The following is an 18,201-nucleotide window of genomic DNA, read 5'->3' on the forward strand; positions in this document are numbered from 1 at the left end:
CCACAGACCCCACCAAGGACGCTTGGTCGCTCCCGCATTCACTGAGGAAATTCAAGGTTTCTTTTGCTGCCGAGGAAAGCGTCGCGGACCAAGGCGGTCAAGTCTGGAAGCAGGCTCTTTGAGTAGCCGAGGCTGGCTGTGAGCGACTGTGCTGACACCATGAGTCCGAGGCAGGATTTGGTGAGGGAGTCCATGTTGTGTAGCTGCGGGGAAGGCACGATTTCAGGGGAGACTGAAACTCCAGAGTAAACCATTCTTAATGCCATTTCTTCTTGGTGTAAGGAAAGAAACAAGGCAAGCTAAGCTGAGGTGCCCAGTGGGTGGTGTGTGGTGCCTGTCAGAGAGAGGAGGGGGAGCCCTGAAGCGCTGCACCCCTGGGCAGGGAATGGCTGCCATTTCCCTCATGGGGCTCACAACACTGATGCAGCTCTGGGGGAAGTCTGCATGTTTGTGTCATACTGTGTTATTCCTGTGCTTCAGGGCTCCCTGCTGGTTACCAGTGAGAACCCCCAAGCAGTGTTTTACTCCTTTCTGTAGTATTTGGCTTCTGGATTTGTGTGAGGATGTTGACTGTCCTTGGTGCGCTGGAGGCTGGGCACAAGCAGAGGGACGGGACGCAGGTGGAGAAAAGTGCTGGTGTTTCTCTGGCTTTGATCTCTCAGATTTCTGCTTCAGTTGTCCTGCTCGCATATGAAGGGTTAAACTGATCTCCCGGTCAGTGCGGGAGTGAATTTTCTCCCTCAGGCTGCTTGTCAGGGGTTTCCTTTGCCCTCCTCCATTAGCCATACCAGAGGTCATCTTGGAGGCCCTTTAGCAGGCCCTCTGGCCCCAGCCTTTGCACTCTCTTGCCCTCTCCTAAGGCACAAGTTGCAGCTTTCGATCAGTTGTGACAGGTCTCACATTTGCTCCCAAGCTCTCCGGCATTCAGCAGGCCATGGTAGCATGTGGGGACAACATGTCAGGGACCTTTCTGAAGTGGGCAAATGCTGTGTTTGCAGTGGATGGCGATCTGACCCCTGTGGTCCCCTCAGGCCACCAGCCCGAAGGCTTGGTACTACTCTGGGTACATGAAAAGATTAGCGGAGAGAAAAACCCTGTGGCAAGGACTTTTCCGAGAGGTTTTGCACCAGCACCCATCTCAGAGTCGGGAAGGCTGATCTGCCCAGTGGATATGTGTCCACAGGTGCACAGCAGAAATCAGGATCACAGCAGAAATCACGATACTCTAAAACCTAATTTTAAACTAGTATTATAGACAGTCTAAAAGCAAGCTAGAAATCATTTGCCTGAGAAGGTCCCAAACAGTTTGTGGTTTCACATGTGTATTTTCCGGTTTTTTTTAATGTTTTCAGTTTGTTATCTGAAAGATACATAGAGAGGAAACAGTCTGTGTGATTATAAAACTGGGGAAGCAGCAAAACTGATTAAACATGAGATGCTGTCAAATGTATCAAGTAAATACACTAGGGAAAAAATCTCTCTTCTTGCTCAGTAGTGTTAGTAACTTAAGATAAGTAAATATAAAGATACACAAAGAAAAGCACAGTTTAAAAATTGGCCACATTTCTGCAAGACTGTGACAGCATCATGGCAAACTAGGATTATTCTTAAATGCTGGAAAATAGATTTGTAAACTTAGCGTCAAAATGGGATACTGAAAAAATCCCTACAGTCGTGTTGTACCTTTAGCTCTATGTATGACTTTGAAAAAGCTTTCTAATAAAGCTAATTCTGGGGCTCTTTCTTGACTTCATTCTAGGATTTGACCCTGCTTCCCCTTTTCAGGTCTTGAGAGATGCCTTCATTTGTTTCTCTGATCTCTCATAGTGACAGCATCGAGGGTATTGTCTAGCATTGTTTCTTAGTTCTTCAACAGTCACACAAAATGTATAATTTCAAGCTGGGTTTTTAAGATACTTACCTTCTAGTATGTCAGACTGTGATTCCTTTGGGCAACTTTGTTATGAGATAAATTGAAATATAAAATCTGTAGGTAAAAATAGTTGGCTTGTAAATAAGTTGTGGTTGACAGTACATCCCAGGATAAGGCTTAACGAGATATGAAATTAATAAGAAAACTGTATCCTAGTGCCATAAAACCCACATTCCTGAGTGGTGGTTGTTTTTGCAGCTGTTGTTTAACTGCCTAGCCTCTTTATAACCAGATTTTGTTTTGCTTTTTTTTCTAATAGCATATCAGCATTCATTCCATTGAACCGTTGTGGATTTCTACATTAGGCAAAAGTGAAATAACAGTCAAAGGAGAAAACTTTACACGTGCATCAGGCATAAAAATGATACTGACTGGAATCACTGGCTGTAAACCAGATGTGTGAGTTAAGCCCTGAAAAATATTACTGTTTACTTTGCATGGTGAAAATTATGCCCATCTTGCCCTAGCAATACAGTTGTGTGAACAGTTGTCGTGGACCTCTCCTCAACAGAGGGGGAGGTACTCTGCACTCCTTTAGTTAAAATTCCACTTTAAATTCCCAAAGGTTGGAAATGAATTTGGTGTTTGGGTACAATACAAGGGATAGGCGGGTAGCTGGCTGGCTCTCAGAAGTAGTTATGGCAGTTCAGTACCTGTGGCCCTCTGTGCCTTGCAGCAGGCAACAAGAAGTTAGATCACAGGAAAGCCTCAGCTTTTGTTTGACTCTCCTCTGCTTCAAAATATCCCCCATATGTTCTAGGATGCTGCTTGTGAAAGCACAGACACCATGCCAGGGAAGGGAATCTCTCATGCAACAGCATGTACTTTTCTCTGTTGATGATTGCACAATGTAACCCTCTAGATAATTAGGCTATCTTATTCTGAATCAGTCATTTTCAGGTGCAGCTGCAATGGCTGCCTGTAATTACCAAGACCGTTTTACATAGCTAGCACTTGAAAAAGTATTCATATGGTACAGTTAAATTTTCAGTTCAACCGTGAATTTCTTGGGGACCACAGAAAACAAAAGGAGAGAAGGATGGAGAGAGGGAAAGGAGGGAGAGAGAGGAAGCAAAGACAAAGAGGAAGGAGAAAAAGGGAAGGAGAGAAAAAGAGGAAGGAGAGAAAGGGAGAAAGGAGGGGGGAAAGAGGGAAAGAGAAAGAAAAAGAAGAAAGGAAAGGAAACTGAAGATTCTCATTCTTGACTAGCTAATGTGTTGGTAGCCCAGAGAATTACACTGCAAAGTACACAGTTTACACAGCAAAATCACACGTTGTGTTACATAGCCTCATCCTAAGGCTATAACACCAATATCTGTACCGTCTTCTGTGATTATTGTGACACATAGCAACTTCATTCAAAAGATGCCCTACTTTGTCTTTTCAGCTCCCTGCTCTTTCCAGTTCCATCTGGTAGCTCAAAGAGAGATTAATTCCTCTTCTCTCCTCATCCTTTGCTTTAGGTTATAGGTTTTGTGTAGTAACACCAATGAGTGACATAGTGGCATCTGTATCTGTGTTTCGGCATCTGACTGTTTTCTTTCTCCTTCAGCATTAAAGTTAGAAATGTGCTAAACGATACACAAATGACATTTGCTCTCCCACCAACACGTAAAGAGGCCAAAAGAATATGTATACAGGCTAATGGGAAAAAATGTTCACCACCAATGACCCTACATTATGTTTCAGTACCATTTTGTTTTGGAATCACACCAAATACCTCCTGGATCAGGTAAATTTGTCTTTCTATATTTTTCTGTATTTATTAACATGTAGTCCCACTGAGCCACTATAAGCCTCCTTCCTTGGCCAGACCGCAGCTGATATAAACTTGGATGACTGCTATGACCTGTTGTGGAGGATGAATTTATGCTGGTCAACTGATTTAACATTTAACATACAGATAGGGTCATGATAGCTATAAGACGGATTCTGTGTTCTGCAGGATTCTGTAAACTCCTTTTTGCCCATCCACGATTTCAAAAATAGTAATTTCATACTAAAGCTAAATCTAAAATATGGGTAGCACGCATAAATTCAAACTCCAATTAACTTTGATTTCTTGATGCTAATATACCTTCACCTCTGAAACAGCATAAAGTATTAGCGAATTGGAAATGAAGTGAAAATAATCACCACTGCTCAGACTTGCTTTAGGACCGGGTTCCCTAAAGCTGAAACAACCCTTTTCAAGCCTTCGCTGTATTCTGTGGGAGACTCACAGCTCCAGTGAAAGACTTACAGGGTGATTTTAAGATATTCTCCAGTGCAGCTTTCCACCTGTCCCTGTGCCTGCACAGTTTTTACCCACTTTCACATTCTTAATCTGATGTCTTGGCATCAAGTGCTGGCAAGTGTGGATTTGAGGTAATAAGTTGGTCTGGCAGCTGCAGCAGCTGAGCAGCTAGGACTCATGCCCTCATCTCCAGGTGAGGGGCAGCTCAGGCAGCTGGAAATTAATAATACCTTAAACCACTCCAACTGCGTTCAGCAGAGATTGTGAGCCAGACCCTCAGACACAAGCACCATTGTGTGTGCTGAGACAGATGGTCTGAACACGGCCGAGAATGTTTCCTGTGAGGTGCCTGGCACCATCGGTTTGTCCTGAAGAAGGCAGGAATTAAGCACAGGCGGGGCTGCTCTGGGGCAGTGAAATACCAGGTCTTCAAGACAGAATATTAAATCACAGTCTAGTTCTTTGACTCCATAAATAGAAAACAAGGTGGAGAGTCCCTGAAAAGGGATATGCATGTGTATGCTATCAAGTCATTTGGTTTTGCGGTAGCAAAAGCATTTACCATTACATTATGAGGAAATAATGGAAGTACACTCTATAGCTCAAATTATCTTGTCCTGCAGTTTGATTTCATTATATTGGCTGTTACCAAAGCAAAATGCACATGAGTAGTTTCTTCACGGCTGAAGACCTAATGCAGGATTTATCTGTGGGAAAACAGATAATATTAACTTCCCTTCCTCTCCCTTTTTTTTTTTTTTCTTTTTACAGTGGTGGTCGCAAAATTACTACGATTGGTAGAAATTTTAATGTGGTGGACAGTGTGATTATTTCAGATGACCAGAGATCAAACCTCACCGTAAGTCTTAATCCCATTTACAATACCAAATAGAGGTCTTTCAAGGGATTAGGTTTTATTCCTAAAGTTTCAGGAGGACCTCAGTATTTTTCAAACACTTGCAGGCACACATCAGTCACCCTACTAAAATAAATATGACCACTTGTAGGATTACAGTTGCACACATTCTCAGTACAGGATCACGGATACACGTAAGCTGCTCTCCTGCATAATTCCCATAATTCCCTGAGCCTTTTTTTCTATGCGCTAGAGACTTGCTCCAAATTTGTCCTTTTTAAACCTCCCCAGCCTCCATATATGGATGTGTTGGAAAAGGGGGTGGTGTACTTCTCTCTGCCCTTGTGTTGAGGACCCAAATGGTGGCACTGCCTCAGCAAGGGGCAGGAGATTGGAGCTGATTTTGGCTGTGAGGAGGTGGGCACCCTGTTGCCTCCTGGGCTTGCAGCACAGAGACCAGAAAACAGTAGGACTACCCCATGGCATAACCAATGGGGGAGGGGGGTGACTGTAGCAACTCCCCTCTATGAAGGGTTAAGCCGGGAGAGCCAATGCCTAGGGGTGCTGGAGAGCTCGTCCTGCTCTTCTCTTGTCACCTGCATTGAGGGGAAGGAAGAAGAAATCACTGTCACTATTCCTGTCTCACTGCGGGAAATAGCTGCCTTAGCAGTGTGCAATCAGCCTTACAGCAGCGTGCAGAGTGTGTGATAAATGTGCTTAAAGGTAGACACAAGCTCAACACAGAAACTTTCCCAGGTGCTCTGCATGCAGCCCTGGTCGCAGAGAAGAGGTTTAGCAGATATCTGTGTGAAGTCAGGAAGACGTTAAAATGATTTTGAGTGCCTCTGTTTGTAATTGTACCCACTGTTGAGTGCTTAATGACTGTTACAACTTTGCTATTGCATTTCTAGGTCTCTAGGTATCCTGGAAATGAATCTGAATATCATTACTTAACGCCAATCCTGAGCCATGCAACAGAGGGTAAAGTTGTGGATATGATGTTAAAAGTGGAAACTACCTTTATACCATGTGCCAAATTACACTATCATCCTGACCCAGTGTTCATTAACTACCAGCTGCACACTGAGCTGGATCCTGATCTGGAATTAAAAATATACGTAAGTTTGAAAGTAATAACTACAATTCCTTATTTAAAATAATCATTGGGGATCATTTTACTTTTTACCGCGTCTGGTGACTGTTTATTATCTTAAATTTTTTCCCTCTAGAAAGAAAATGACAACTTGAATATTTCTAAAACTGAGGTAGAGATTTATCTGTCTTATATGGATGGTGCACAGACCAAAAAGATATGGTTCAGCATCCAAAATATTACCAAAAAACCAGACCGTAGCACCATACTGTGCAAATTCAAAAGGGAAGTAACAGACAAGATTGACTTCTCCACGGTGAAAGTTTTTGTAAGTAGAATTCCCTTTTGTTGCAATTTAACAGTGTTTGGATATTTATGCAAATGTAGCAAAATGTAGCGTTAGTGCTCTGGTCATGAATACTCTTTATAGAGGGCAGAACTGGATGCGTGTTTTTGTTCTCCTGGTACTCTGTAGTCTGGTTATCTTCCTCGCATCTGAGCATGCCTGCCTGGCTTAGGTACTGCTAACAGTGCTGAGTTCTTGTGCTGTCTGGTTATGGCTGTCGTGTCAGAGGTAGGCTTTGCAGGCCAAGCTGAGCTCACTGCTGCTGAGCTCCAGGAGAGCAGTAGCTTGTCAGACCTCTGGCTGCAGTGCAGACATCACCGATAAAGCATCACTGGCTCCAGGGGAGACCCTCATCTTAGATCTGTAAGCAATCTGCTGCTGCGGTGTGGCCGTCCCATTCACTTTTTCCAACTAAAGTAGATAAGGATCTTGAACAGTGTGCATGGTGATCACCACTAAGGCAGAGGGAAGGCATTTCTGAGTGAAAATGCGGGTAAAATTCAGTGGATACCGGGAAGCCCAAAATGCTATGAACATATGGCACAAAGCCAGCCCCAAATATAAGCACATTAGCATGGATGTCAAAGCTAAATGGAAGCTTAAGATACTTGCTCCATGAATAAGATGAAGATATGAATTTTTTAAAAAGCAATTGTCACCATTTATGAGGGAAAAAAAATGATGCCAGATTCTTATTGTAGTGTATGGTGGTATAAAACTGAAATAACTCTATTGACTTCAAGGCATATGGCTCATAGTAAAGATTAACGAAGCTATTCTGCATTTCATATCACTGTTAACTGATCCCCCATCTGTGGATCCTGCCGTCTGAGCCAGTTATGGCATGGAAAAGCCTTTCTGAGATTGGTGTTGCATTTAAATATTAGCGTTGCCTTGCAGTATCACATGCTCATCCTGCAAGCTTCATAGCAGTGACTGTGATAGAAAGGTCATCAATTCACTAAGGCAAATCGAATGCAATAGTTATAACATTTCACTTCTGATACCTTAAGAATTATTTTTTCCAACATCAAGAAAAATGTAAAAATAGGAAATAATCATGTGTTTTTTCAATCTTATAAATAAATCATCATAGAAGAAGTAGGGCCGCTCTGAAGAAAGGTTAAGCTGGGTATAAAAGATAGATAAGGCCCAAGAATAAATGTGTCTCTTGCTTTAGTTTTCAGGAAGAAAGAGGATATTGAGTGTGGGGTCAAAGACAGGATGATCGGTCTGAATGGAGGTGTCACAGAAGAAAATGATGCTCTTGTGACAGAAGGAAGATTCAGATAGATCCAGGGGCTCAGGACAGCTGGGACTGGATCATTCCCATCACAGCACTGAGAAAGAAATGGCATATGATATTGTAGGCTTAGTGGGAAAGATTCTAAATAGAACTGTAGAGTCAGGAGAGGTACTGTATGATTGGAGAGCAGCAAACATAAAACCGGTATTTAAAAGAAAAAAAAATAACTAGGCAAATAGATTGCTGATTTAATCTAGCTCTATGTAAAGCTTTATAATGTGTTTTGAATGAGGGACTCACGAAAGACCTGGAGTTAAATGGAAAATGGGATAATTGTCAACTTCTTTTTAGTAAAAGTAGATTATGCTAGATAGCTTTATTTGGTAAGATGAGTGGTTTCCTCAACAGAAAAGTGGTAGATGACATGTACCTGGAAGTCATTCAGTAAACTACTTAACATGGTGATTATGAAGACGCTAGGGATTAAAAAAACTGGATGCTGCATGTGGGGATCTGACTCTGGGCAATGTTGATTTTCATACAGATATTATTTAATATCACTGCTGGCTTGAGCACAAAAATAAGGCATGCACTAATGACATTTGCTGATGACATAAAGCTCAGAGGCATTACCAGTCCAGAGGAGATTTTATAATGTCATGCAGGAAGAATGAAATGAATTTAGGAATAGGAATCAGATGAATTCAGGTGTACCTTATTTAGTCCATGATTCATAAGCAAGATAAATAAAAGATAAGGAAAGAAATGGAGCCACTGAGTAGGAAGGTTATGGTGAAGATTAAAGATAATCTAAGTATGAACAGAAAATTAAACGAATGCTTTGCCTCAGTTTTCAATAAGCAGGAATGAGTAACAGGAATTTCTGCTTTAGGAACACTTGGTTGGACATGACAAGTGGAGAAAGGCAGGTGTATTAATCATGGAATGATTAATGTATTTAGCCACCAATGCATTTCAGCCTTAGAAAAGGCAAATGGGATCCTAGGAAGGCTCAGACCAAAAGTACTTTGTATAGGAACTGTAAAAACACATATACAACCAAGGAAACAATATATTTGATGGGGGAAATAGGCTGCTTTGTCTTCTGTTCTTTGTAGCCCCAGAAATACAAAGGCTGTGTCCTTCTAGCCCTGTGGGGTTTCTTTGCTTGCTCATGTCCTTGTAGCTGCGATGTGACTATCCAGTTGGCAGTGTCCAGCTGCCCTGGCTGCTCACCTCCTGTGACAAGTCAGTGATTGAAATCACCAGATCTCTGCCTTCCCTGCTGTAACCCAAAATAATTTCAACCCAACTCTCCTTTTCAATTATCTCAGGCTTATTTCTGTCCCTGGCACTTGGTGGTATTCTTTTTCTGTGTCAAAGCGTATCTTTACTTCTAGTCTGTTTGTAGTCTTAGCTACCCTTTATTTATGTGCTTTCACAGTCCTCTTTGAGATCCTCCTTTGTGAAATTTCTTCTGCCATAATTATCAGTGGTGAATGCCTCATTTTGGCATCTGGCAGACTTCAGCACTTCCGTGTATTCCTAAGAGTTAGTGTCTGTCCTGCCTTTGACAAGCCTGGTGGCTGTTGGGGGATGTTGTACATGTATTGTATTTGTTCTCAAGCGGACCTTCAGGAATGCCTTACATCCTACATAAAGAGGTTGAAACTTCTGCAAAGAAATAGGGAAGAGTGCTGTGGGCAACACATCTGTCAAAAATTTTACTTCCTTCATTATTAGCGTGAGTCTTACCTTACTTTTCTGCTCAGCAGAGGAACACTGTGAGTGCAAATGAATGTTTTTAACTATCAACACCTACCTTCCTTGCTTCAAAATACCAGAACGTTTAGCAGTGATTATGAAGTGCATGAGCCACTTGGCCAGCCAGAGGTCAGATCTTGCCATTCATTTCAGGGCCCTGGTTAGCAGTGAGAGCAATGGCAAAATTTTATGCTGCATGAGGACATCCAAATTTTTCTCTTGTCGCTGCTCTGTTATCCCACTTAAACATCAAATACGGTAAACGTTAAGTTTGCCTTGGTCCACATACGTTTTCCCAAATAGCTGCTGTCTTCCCAATAATCTGCAGAGCCAGGGTCCTTCACGTGCCTCAAATACATTATTTTTTTTTATATACATTAAATGTCATTTTAAGCACTGATATAATACCTGTCCTCTATTAACACAGACATTATTGTTTTTCAGGTCAAATTAGGAAATTTTGAGCATGAAGTCAAACCAACATCATCACACATATATTTATATGTTCTTATTTTGCTGCCTATTGTAGTGGGTGTCATTATAGGTAAGTACAATAATGTGTTTTCAGTTTTTTATTTGCTGAGGGGTATAATCATGACACACAAACACATATACATACACACATACGTGTTTGGGACTGTCACAAACAGTCTGGTGGTTTTCCTCCTTTCCCAGTAAGAGCGGACAAAGTTAACTCTGGTCTGGTGGTGAAGTACATCTTGTCCAGGCTACAGCATTTTACAAGACAGTAGTTTTGGCTGTTCTGCTGGGATTGCTCAGCACCATTAATTGAGGCAAGCCATAGGACTGACATCCTTGTGTCACAACTTGGGCCCTTTCAGCTCTCAGAGCTGGGCTCCCCTCCTGTCCCTGGGGCAGATGTTCCCTAACAAACTGCTTATCCTCAGGAAGTGTTTGTGGTGTTTCTGCTCAGTCTTATTTGGATCATTCATGAATTTGTAGGTCATTAGTAAATTGAGGGGGGTAAACAGTTATCTCCTTCTCTTTTTGTCATTCATTTTTTTCTGAATGTTTTGACCTGGTTATATATTTGATAAATTTCAATCTGTTGTAATAATTTTAGGGGTTTGTTCTTTTGTTCGGTTTGCTTTCTTTTTAAAAAGTGCATTACCTTTACAGGAACCATGTCTCGTGCCTTTACTCTCTCTAAATACGCTTCAGAGAAGTTAACAATTTGGAAGTGGATTTCCTGTTCAAAACAACTGGTTTTTGTGTTTAATCAGTGCTACTTTAAGTAGGTTGCTAGTAGTAGAAGTGTTTTTTAGATTCTGTGTCTCATTGTGCAGGTTGTACATAGCACGGTGTGCTGTACTTTCAAGTAAAATTGCATTGACAATTCTAAGACCTTGTTAAAGGGAATGGTTTTTATTCAGTATTGGAGTTTACATCCAGATAACTAGGGCTCATGGGTACTAGCACACTGATATCCTCCTAGAGAGTGCAAACGTATATTAATCTTTCTGTTTCTTAAAATAATATTAAAATATGTCTTGCATAGGGGTTGTCTGTTCTGCAGTTTCTGTACTGAGCGTCTTTTTTTCTCCCTTTTTAGTGGCATTTGTAGTAACTAGATACAAATCCAAAGAGTTAACTCGTAAACAGAGTCAGCAACTTGAACTGCTGGAATATGAGATTCGGAAGGAAATACGCGAGGGTAGGTCTAAATAGCTTTATAGAGCTTAAGTACAGCATAATTTCTGAAATGAAACTGTCAAGAAGCTCACATTATATAAACATTTTAATTTTATGGCTGTTAGAATATTTTTGTGTTGTATCAGAGTTCCTCTTTAATGTTGGTGTGCACAGCAGTAGCAGATTGTACTGAGCTAAAAGGATTGCGTGTAATATTTCCTTCAACAAAAGTGGGGGAGGGGAAAATGGATTGGTACTTTCCTGCTTATAAGGGCTTCAGCTTGAAAACCAACCCCTCTTCCCTGAAAACTGTTTTTTAAGGAACATCTATTGGGTCCAAGTTATAATTGTGAAGATGATTTTGTGTCAACTAAAGTAACCGTCTGGGTGGGGCCGGGGGGTGCTTTTTCAGGATTTGCTGAACTGCAGATGGATGAATTAGATGTGGTGGATAGTTTTGGAACTGTTCCCTTCCTTGACTACAAACACTTTGCTCTTAGAACTTTCTTTCCAGAGGTAAGTATTTGCAAGTCTTTCAGTTTCAGCCTAATAATTTGCAGTCTTTCAGCCCTGCCTAATAATGAAGAAGCTAGGAAGGTCAGGATCAAATAACTGAACTAAATACTGCACAGTAATTGCACATTGTTTTCACAAGAAACTTTTCTTAAATCAAGAATTACCAAAGAACACTTACAGCTGTACATGTCTATATTTAAGCAAGCCTAAATGTTGTAGATAAAGCACTGTTGTTGAATTTTCAAGGGTTGTGTGTGCATCCATTTCTTTTTTGCCCAGCTGCTTGCCTTTCAGGCCATCCCAACTAAGCTATAATTTATCCATTGCTTTTTTTGTTCTCATGCTTTCACTTTCCATGCTATAGCTAATTAAAGTAACAGTCAGGCTAGCTAACATGCTAGCTAACATCATGACACTTCCTAATTAGACTTGTGGGATGAAGAAATGGCTCTAAGGTCATGTTGACTTTCTACTCCGAGCTGCTGACAGAAATGGTAAGACCTTGATTCAAAGGAGTGCAGGTCAAATGCTTAAAAATTACGTAAGTACGCAAATACTGTCCACTTTAGAGGTGGATATTTTCATTGTTCTCTGGAGCAGTTTGTGCCACTTCTTCAGAGAACTGAAGAGGCCTTCTCTTGACTGTTTTACTTCTCTTGCTGTTTTTTTGCATATGTGGCACATTACGATGCTGATAAGTGCATTTGCCACAGCTTTCAAAATTATACCATGATGTTAAGCAGTGCTTACTGGCATTTAGTAATTGGCAGAAGCTGTGATCTCAGCTGGTGATATTTGGCTGTGTAACTGACACCAATGAGTAGAAACCCTTGGTTAGTGCTGTGGTGTTTTAGGGTGTAGCTGGTATGTAATGCTGGTATGTATGCAAAGTATCTACTGCTCTTCATGTGGCTCAGTCCTGCAGTCTTATCTGCACACTGCTTCACTTCATCACCGTGTGGGATCCCACTAAAAGCTCATTGCGATAAAGTTAAACATCTGATAGTGCAGAATCAGAGCCTTTTTTTGGTATAACACCAAATACCAGATACTCAGGCAGAATAATATTCAACAATTATATATGGATAATCTTTGTACACTTCAAGTCCAGTTCTTACACCAAAGGAAACTGGGAATATCTCTTCTAGTACTGCTGTGATGCCCCCAATCTAATTTTTATGGGGTCACTCGGAGGTTTGAAGAAAGTGGACCAAGGAAACCTTACTTTCTGCATCTCTTTCCTTTCACTTTGTTTTGTTGCCAGGCATATAATCATTAAAACAAAGTTTTTATTTTCAGGAATATATCTTTTCCTAGTGATAGTCCCCTGTCAAAACAGTAGCAATCTGTAGAAGCTGTCTGGGTGGAAATGCTTTGCTTTATGCAAATAAAAAGGAAAGGAAAAAAGGCATGAAGTCTGCCACTCTGTTGCATTATGTGATGTCAGAAAGGGAAGGGCTCCTGTTTTGCCTTGGCAAGTCTCATGCTAGTGTACATCCTGAAAATGACTCCAGTTAGATTTTGTCTCAGTTTGAAATACCGGTACCACAAAGGTAAACTTGCCGCTATTAGCTCTTTACAGGCATGTGGTGTCAGGCAAGTTGTTTAATGTACTGTGTACCAATTTTTCCTGCTAAGTACTTATTGTTTACATTGCAAAGTGTCCAAACATGCCTCGTGCTGTATGAATGTGGTAGGAGAGCGGTGCTTGACTAAACAAATATTACAGATGAACAGAAAAGGCGATGGTGTAGTAGATTGCAACCAAGTGTCAGAAGGGTTTACAAAAGGGTCAAAGTGAAAAACCACCACTTGCCTCACTAACCTCATGTGTTTGAAAGATGTCCGTACTGTACTCTTTCTGCCTTACGGTGTGTTCAGTGGGTATTGTCTCATCTAATCTGAACTGTTTAAACATGGACATCAAAGCTGTTCACTGAGCATCTTCTGTAGTCAGTGCAGAGACAGGCAGCTCAAGAAAGTGTTTTATCCCACTTGCCTGAGACATCTGTCTCAGGATCGGATGAGTTGCTTAGAGGGAGTCAGATATACCTAAAATTAAGAGTGATGGACCTGCTTTCATTTTGAGCTTCTCACTTTCTGCTGCTTCAATTTTCTTTATTTAATCTGGCTTGATAGCTTTTGTTTTGTGCTTAATGCTTGTAGGTGTTAAAAGGATATTACATCTATTCTTAAAATATTCCTTATGTTCAGCCCGATTTCTGCTTTACTTGTTAGATTTGGATTATTATTTCTGTTTTCCCTCAGTGTCCCGCATTGTTTGGTTTAATGCTACCATTCCTGTTCCCTGTTCACAAGCATTTTTAACCTTTAACGTGGTTCTGGTTGTTTCGTTCTATGTATGTGTGTTTTATCGGTAGGTGGTATTAGGGGTGCTGAAGAAGTTCTGGAAAAATGGGAATAGTGAGTAGAGGAAGAGGAAGAAGAGTATGGTAGGGGAGAAGAGAACAGGAGGCATGAGGAAAGGGAGGGATGAAAAATCAATTATTTAAATGAAAAATTAGATGTTAGCTGGCAATGTGCACTTGCAGCCCAGAAAGCCAGTCGTACCCTGGGCTGCATCAGAAGTGTGGCCAGCAGGTCAAGGGAGGTGATTCTGTCCCTCTGCTCTGCCCTCATGAGAGCCCACCTGGAGTACTGCGTCCAGCTCTGAGGTCCCCAGCACAGGAAAGATGTTGACCTGTTAGAGCAGATCCAGAGGAGGGCCACAAGAATGGTCAGAGGGCTGGGACACCTCTCCTATGATGAAAGCCTGAGAAAGTTGGAGTTGTTCGGCCTGGAGAAGAGAAGGCTCCATGGAGACCTTATTGCATCTTTCAATATAAAGGAGGCTTATAAGAAAGACGAAGAGAGACTTTTTACCAGGGCCTGTAGTGACAGGATGAGGGCCAGTGGTTTTAAATTGGAAAAGGATAGATTTAGATTGGACATAAGGAAGAAATTCTATATGATGAGGGTGGTGAGGCACTGGAAGAGGTAGCCCAGAGAAGCTGTGGATGCCCCATCCCTGGAATGTTCAAGGCCAGGCTCGACAGGACTTTGAGTAACCTGATTTACTGAAATATGGCCCATGGCAGGGGGTTGGACTAGGTGATTTTTGAAGGTCCCTTCCAACCCAAACCATTCTGTGATTCTATGATTCTATATGGAAACTAGGGGCTGCCACCATCACAGATAAAGCAGACGACAGTAAATGTTACTAGTGTGAATTTATTGCTCAAGGGTGCTTCTTTGGGAACATGCGGCTGTGCTGGGACCCTACAGGCTGTAAGAGTTAGACAAGAGGCGTTGACAAGGTATTTGAGAACTGGGGGCTTCCCTTGTTGTGAGAGCTCTTGCTAGGGCTGGATGTGTGGTGCCACCTGTGCCTCTCTGGAGACTTGACAGCATGGACCTCCTGGAGAGTTCATTAGTGAACATTCAAAAAGTGCCTTGAAATGAATGGAGGCAGATGAACTCAAGTGTCACTCTGTGACAGAATCCCTGTATACCAAAGGCTGTCATTGCCGTCCAAGAAGGATGCAGGCTGTAGCACCCCTTGCACACCAGCACATTTGTAGATGAGGGTAATAAACAGCTTTTCCTGCAGCTCAGCAGCATGGAGTAACACACACAGTAACACTGAAGTCAATACCAGGTCATCTTTGAGACTTCAGTTTTCGGAGAACCTCGGCAGTGAACTTGCAAAAGTTAGTGTGTAGACTTTTTATGTTATAGCTGCCTTAGAAGCCAGCATTTCCATTGTTTTATTTCAAGTTACATGCTGTCAGGAACATGCGCTTGGTGTGTTTAACGTACATGTGTTAGAAACTTTTGGTATACGTAAGAATGATAAATATCACCTGTCTTATATTTTAGTCAGGAGGCTTTGCATCCATCTTCAGTGAAGACATGCCACAGGTAAGTTGATGTAGTGTGATATGCCTTAATTAATAAATATTTTTTCAAGAGTGATTGTATCCCTTATCTCAATGTTGTCCTAGAACACATCAGATTGCATTTTCAGTATGTTCTCTTTCCCCCATGAGGAGGATTACATGGATTTATGTATAAAAAGAATTTGATGTATAAGACGCTGTTACCCAATGTATATTATGACTTAATGAAATAAAAATAAACAGAATCTAGTCATGGGAAATGACAGGCAAACTTAAGTATTGGCATTACTTTGTGTGTATGTCAGAAAATGTATGCTCTGCATGTGTGTACTCTGCGTTGTACACAAACGCAAATGCATCTTTGGTAAAATCCTGAGACCCATGTCATAAATGCAAAATTCCCTCTGATTTGAATGAGGCCAGGATCTTATCCCATATGTTGCTTACCATTTTTCTGAGCATTAAGAATCCATCATAGCCAAACTACAGTTTGCTTATTTTTGTTTAACTATTCCAGAGCAGAGACCAAACGAGCAAGGATGAAAGCTTCAACATGTTGCATGCTTTAATTTGTAACAAGAACTTTCTTGTTACTCTCATTCACACCCTTGAAAAGCAGAAAAATTTCTCTGTGAAAGACAGGTATAGTATGATTATGCTTATCATCTTCAAGACAAAGAATTAGCAGGAAAAAACAACATGGATTGTAGCACACAAATGTAATCTCTACTTCTTGCAAAACAAGCTTGCATTACTCCAGAGCATTTTTCCATCTTCTCCATCTGCACACACTGAGGAAGAGAAAACATTGCCATTAAAACAAGCCATTAAAGAGAAATCAGAATGTTTGTACATGTAAACACAGAGGCAAAGGAGCAGGAAAACTCACTTCAAAACTGTAAGCACTTCCTGCAGTTAGAGCAACAGTTCTACAGTTTAGAAATGTTCTGTCACTGAAGCAGGTGCTGTTCTGCAGAATTAAATTTAGAGACACAAATTCTGTGTTTAAGAAATAATCACAAGAGCAGATGGACTCGCATTTTTTATATTTTTGTAGAGATCAGTGGACAGTTTCTGTGCCTGAGGAGGAAAAACTCCTGCATTAAAGTGTATTTCATTTATTAAAGATGACCGGGAAGAGAAATTCCAAATATTATAGCATTCTTTTTTTTTTTCTTTCTTCTTTTTTTTTTTTTTTAACAGGTGCTTGTTGGCATCCTTCTTGACTATTGCACTACAAACTAAGCTAGTTTATCTAACCCATATTTTGGAGGTGTTGACAAAGGACTTGATGGAGCAATCAAGCAATGTACAGCCTAAGCTCCTGCTCAGACGAACTGAATCTGTGGTAGAAAAATTGCTGACAAACTGGATGTCTGTCTGCCTTTCTGGATTTCTGCGGGTATGTGTACATTTTTTCACTATGTAATATGAAAAGAAACTTTTAAACTGGTTTCTTCCGTAGGAATTGTTAGAGGGATCAGTTTAAAGCATTCAATCTAACATGTAACATTATTAATGTGCGCTCTTCTAGTTTAGGTGACTTATCATGAATGGGATGTAGCAAAAGAGCGCGTCTGTAAGTGATGATCATGTCATTTATTTGGCTGAGATTTAGGTAATTTTGGAGTTCTAGCATATCGTTTTCTCATGACACTCTTTCATTTCCATGAGATGTATTGCGATCATACTAAAAGACTGAGACACTTGTTAAAATGCAACTGTACTTTTCTGTGCAAGCTGTTGGAAAGCTACTACGCAGTGGAGATTTACGGAATACCGCCTTTTGGAAAATTAAACTTTATTCAAACTTTTTAACCTTCAAACAGCATTGCAGATTTCAAGAACTAAATAACTTCAAGTGGAAACAAAATAAGCATTTTCTTTCATTTTACTGTTTGTTTATTTTAGCCCACTTGGTAGCACTTTGTTCTTGGTTTCAGTGCTTGGTTGTGCTTCCTGTCTCTCTTACCAGTGTGATGGTATCGCACTGTTGGTATCACTTATATCAGTCTTTGCATTAATACAGCAGCAGAATTGTTTGAGGCTCAGCAGCTCACAGGTTTCCTGGAACCCCAGGAGAGAGCCAAGGAACTGTCAGAGATCTGTTCTTGATACACCAGTCATCTTTGCAGAGCTGTGCTAGTGAGATGCCTTAGCCAGGCTGGAGGAATGGTGTCACATGGAAACAAAGTTCCATCCTTCCTTTCTCAGGTGCTTTCCCAAAGCCTGGGGTTCAGGCAGGAGAGGGAAACCCCATTTTCATTCCCTCTTCCGCTGATACACCAATGTATGTCCCACCACCTTGCTCCCAAAGCGTTTTTTCAGGGACAACAAGGGGAGATGCTAATTCAAAAGCAAACTAGTTGTTAGCTTGTTTTCTCACAAGACTGAAAACGGAAGAAATAGCTGAAGTATGCATGTGAACACAGGCACATCTCACCCCCCACTCGCTCTTTGGTGGAACTGGGAAGCGTCTGCCAGGTGGAGTAGGAGCAGCTTGTCTGTAGCATGCTTGTGCACAGCGAGGGGCTGTGAGCTCTTTTTCCACACACTCCAGCTGTCTCTTGCTATTTGCATGAGACTTTCACACTGAAAAGAAAGGATAGAGGTTAAACAAATAACTAGATAAATCTGCTCAGAGGGATTTTCTTTTCTA

At 41.2% G+C, this 18,201-nt stretch overlaps 1 protein-coding gene across 1 annotated transcript in view; it reads left to right on the forward strand.

Moving 5' to 3' along the window:
- The window catches only part of PLXNC1 (plexin C1), a 71,837-nt gene that overhangs the window by 31,711 nt on the left and 21,925 nt on the right, over positions 1-18,201 (forward strand). Inside the window, exons 10-20 of the mRNA XM_074575052.1 lie at positions 2,193-2,332; positions 3,486-3,665; positions 4,941-5,028; positions 5,937-6,143; positions 6,255-6,446; positions 9,919-10,018; positions 11,048-11,149; positions 11,540-11,643; positions 15,523-15,564; positions 16,060-16,184; positions 16,746-16,944. Coding sequence (XP_074431153.1) covers positions 2,193-2,332; positions 3,486-3,665; positions 4,941-5,028; positions 5,937-6,143; positions 6,255-6,446; positions 9,919-10,018; positions 11,048-11,149; positions 11,540-11,643; positions 15,523-15,564; positions 16,060-16,184; positions 16,746-16,944 — 1,479 coding nt within the window. The remainder of the gene's footprint in view (positions 1-2,192; positions 2,333-3,485; positions 3,666-4,940; positions 5,029-5,936; positions 6,144-6,254; positions 6,447-9,918; positions 10,019-11,047; positions 11,150-11,539; positions 11,644-15,522; positions 15,565-16,059; positions 16,185-16,745; positions 16,945-18,201) is intronic.

This window comes from Larus michahellis, chromosome 1, assembly GCF_964199755.1.
Source record: "Larus michahellis chromosome 1, bLarMic1.1, whole genome shotgun sequence".
In the NCBI taxonomy this organism is placed as follows: domain Eukaryota; kingdom Metazoa; phylum Chordata; class Aves; order Charadriiformes; family Laridae; genus Larus; species Larus michahellis.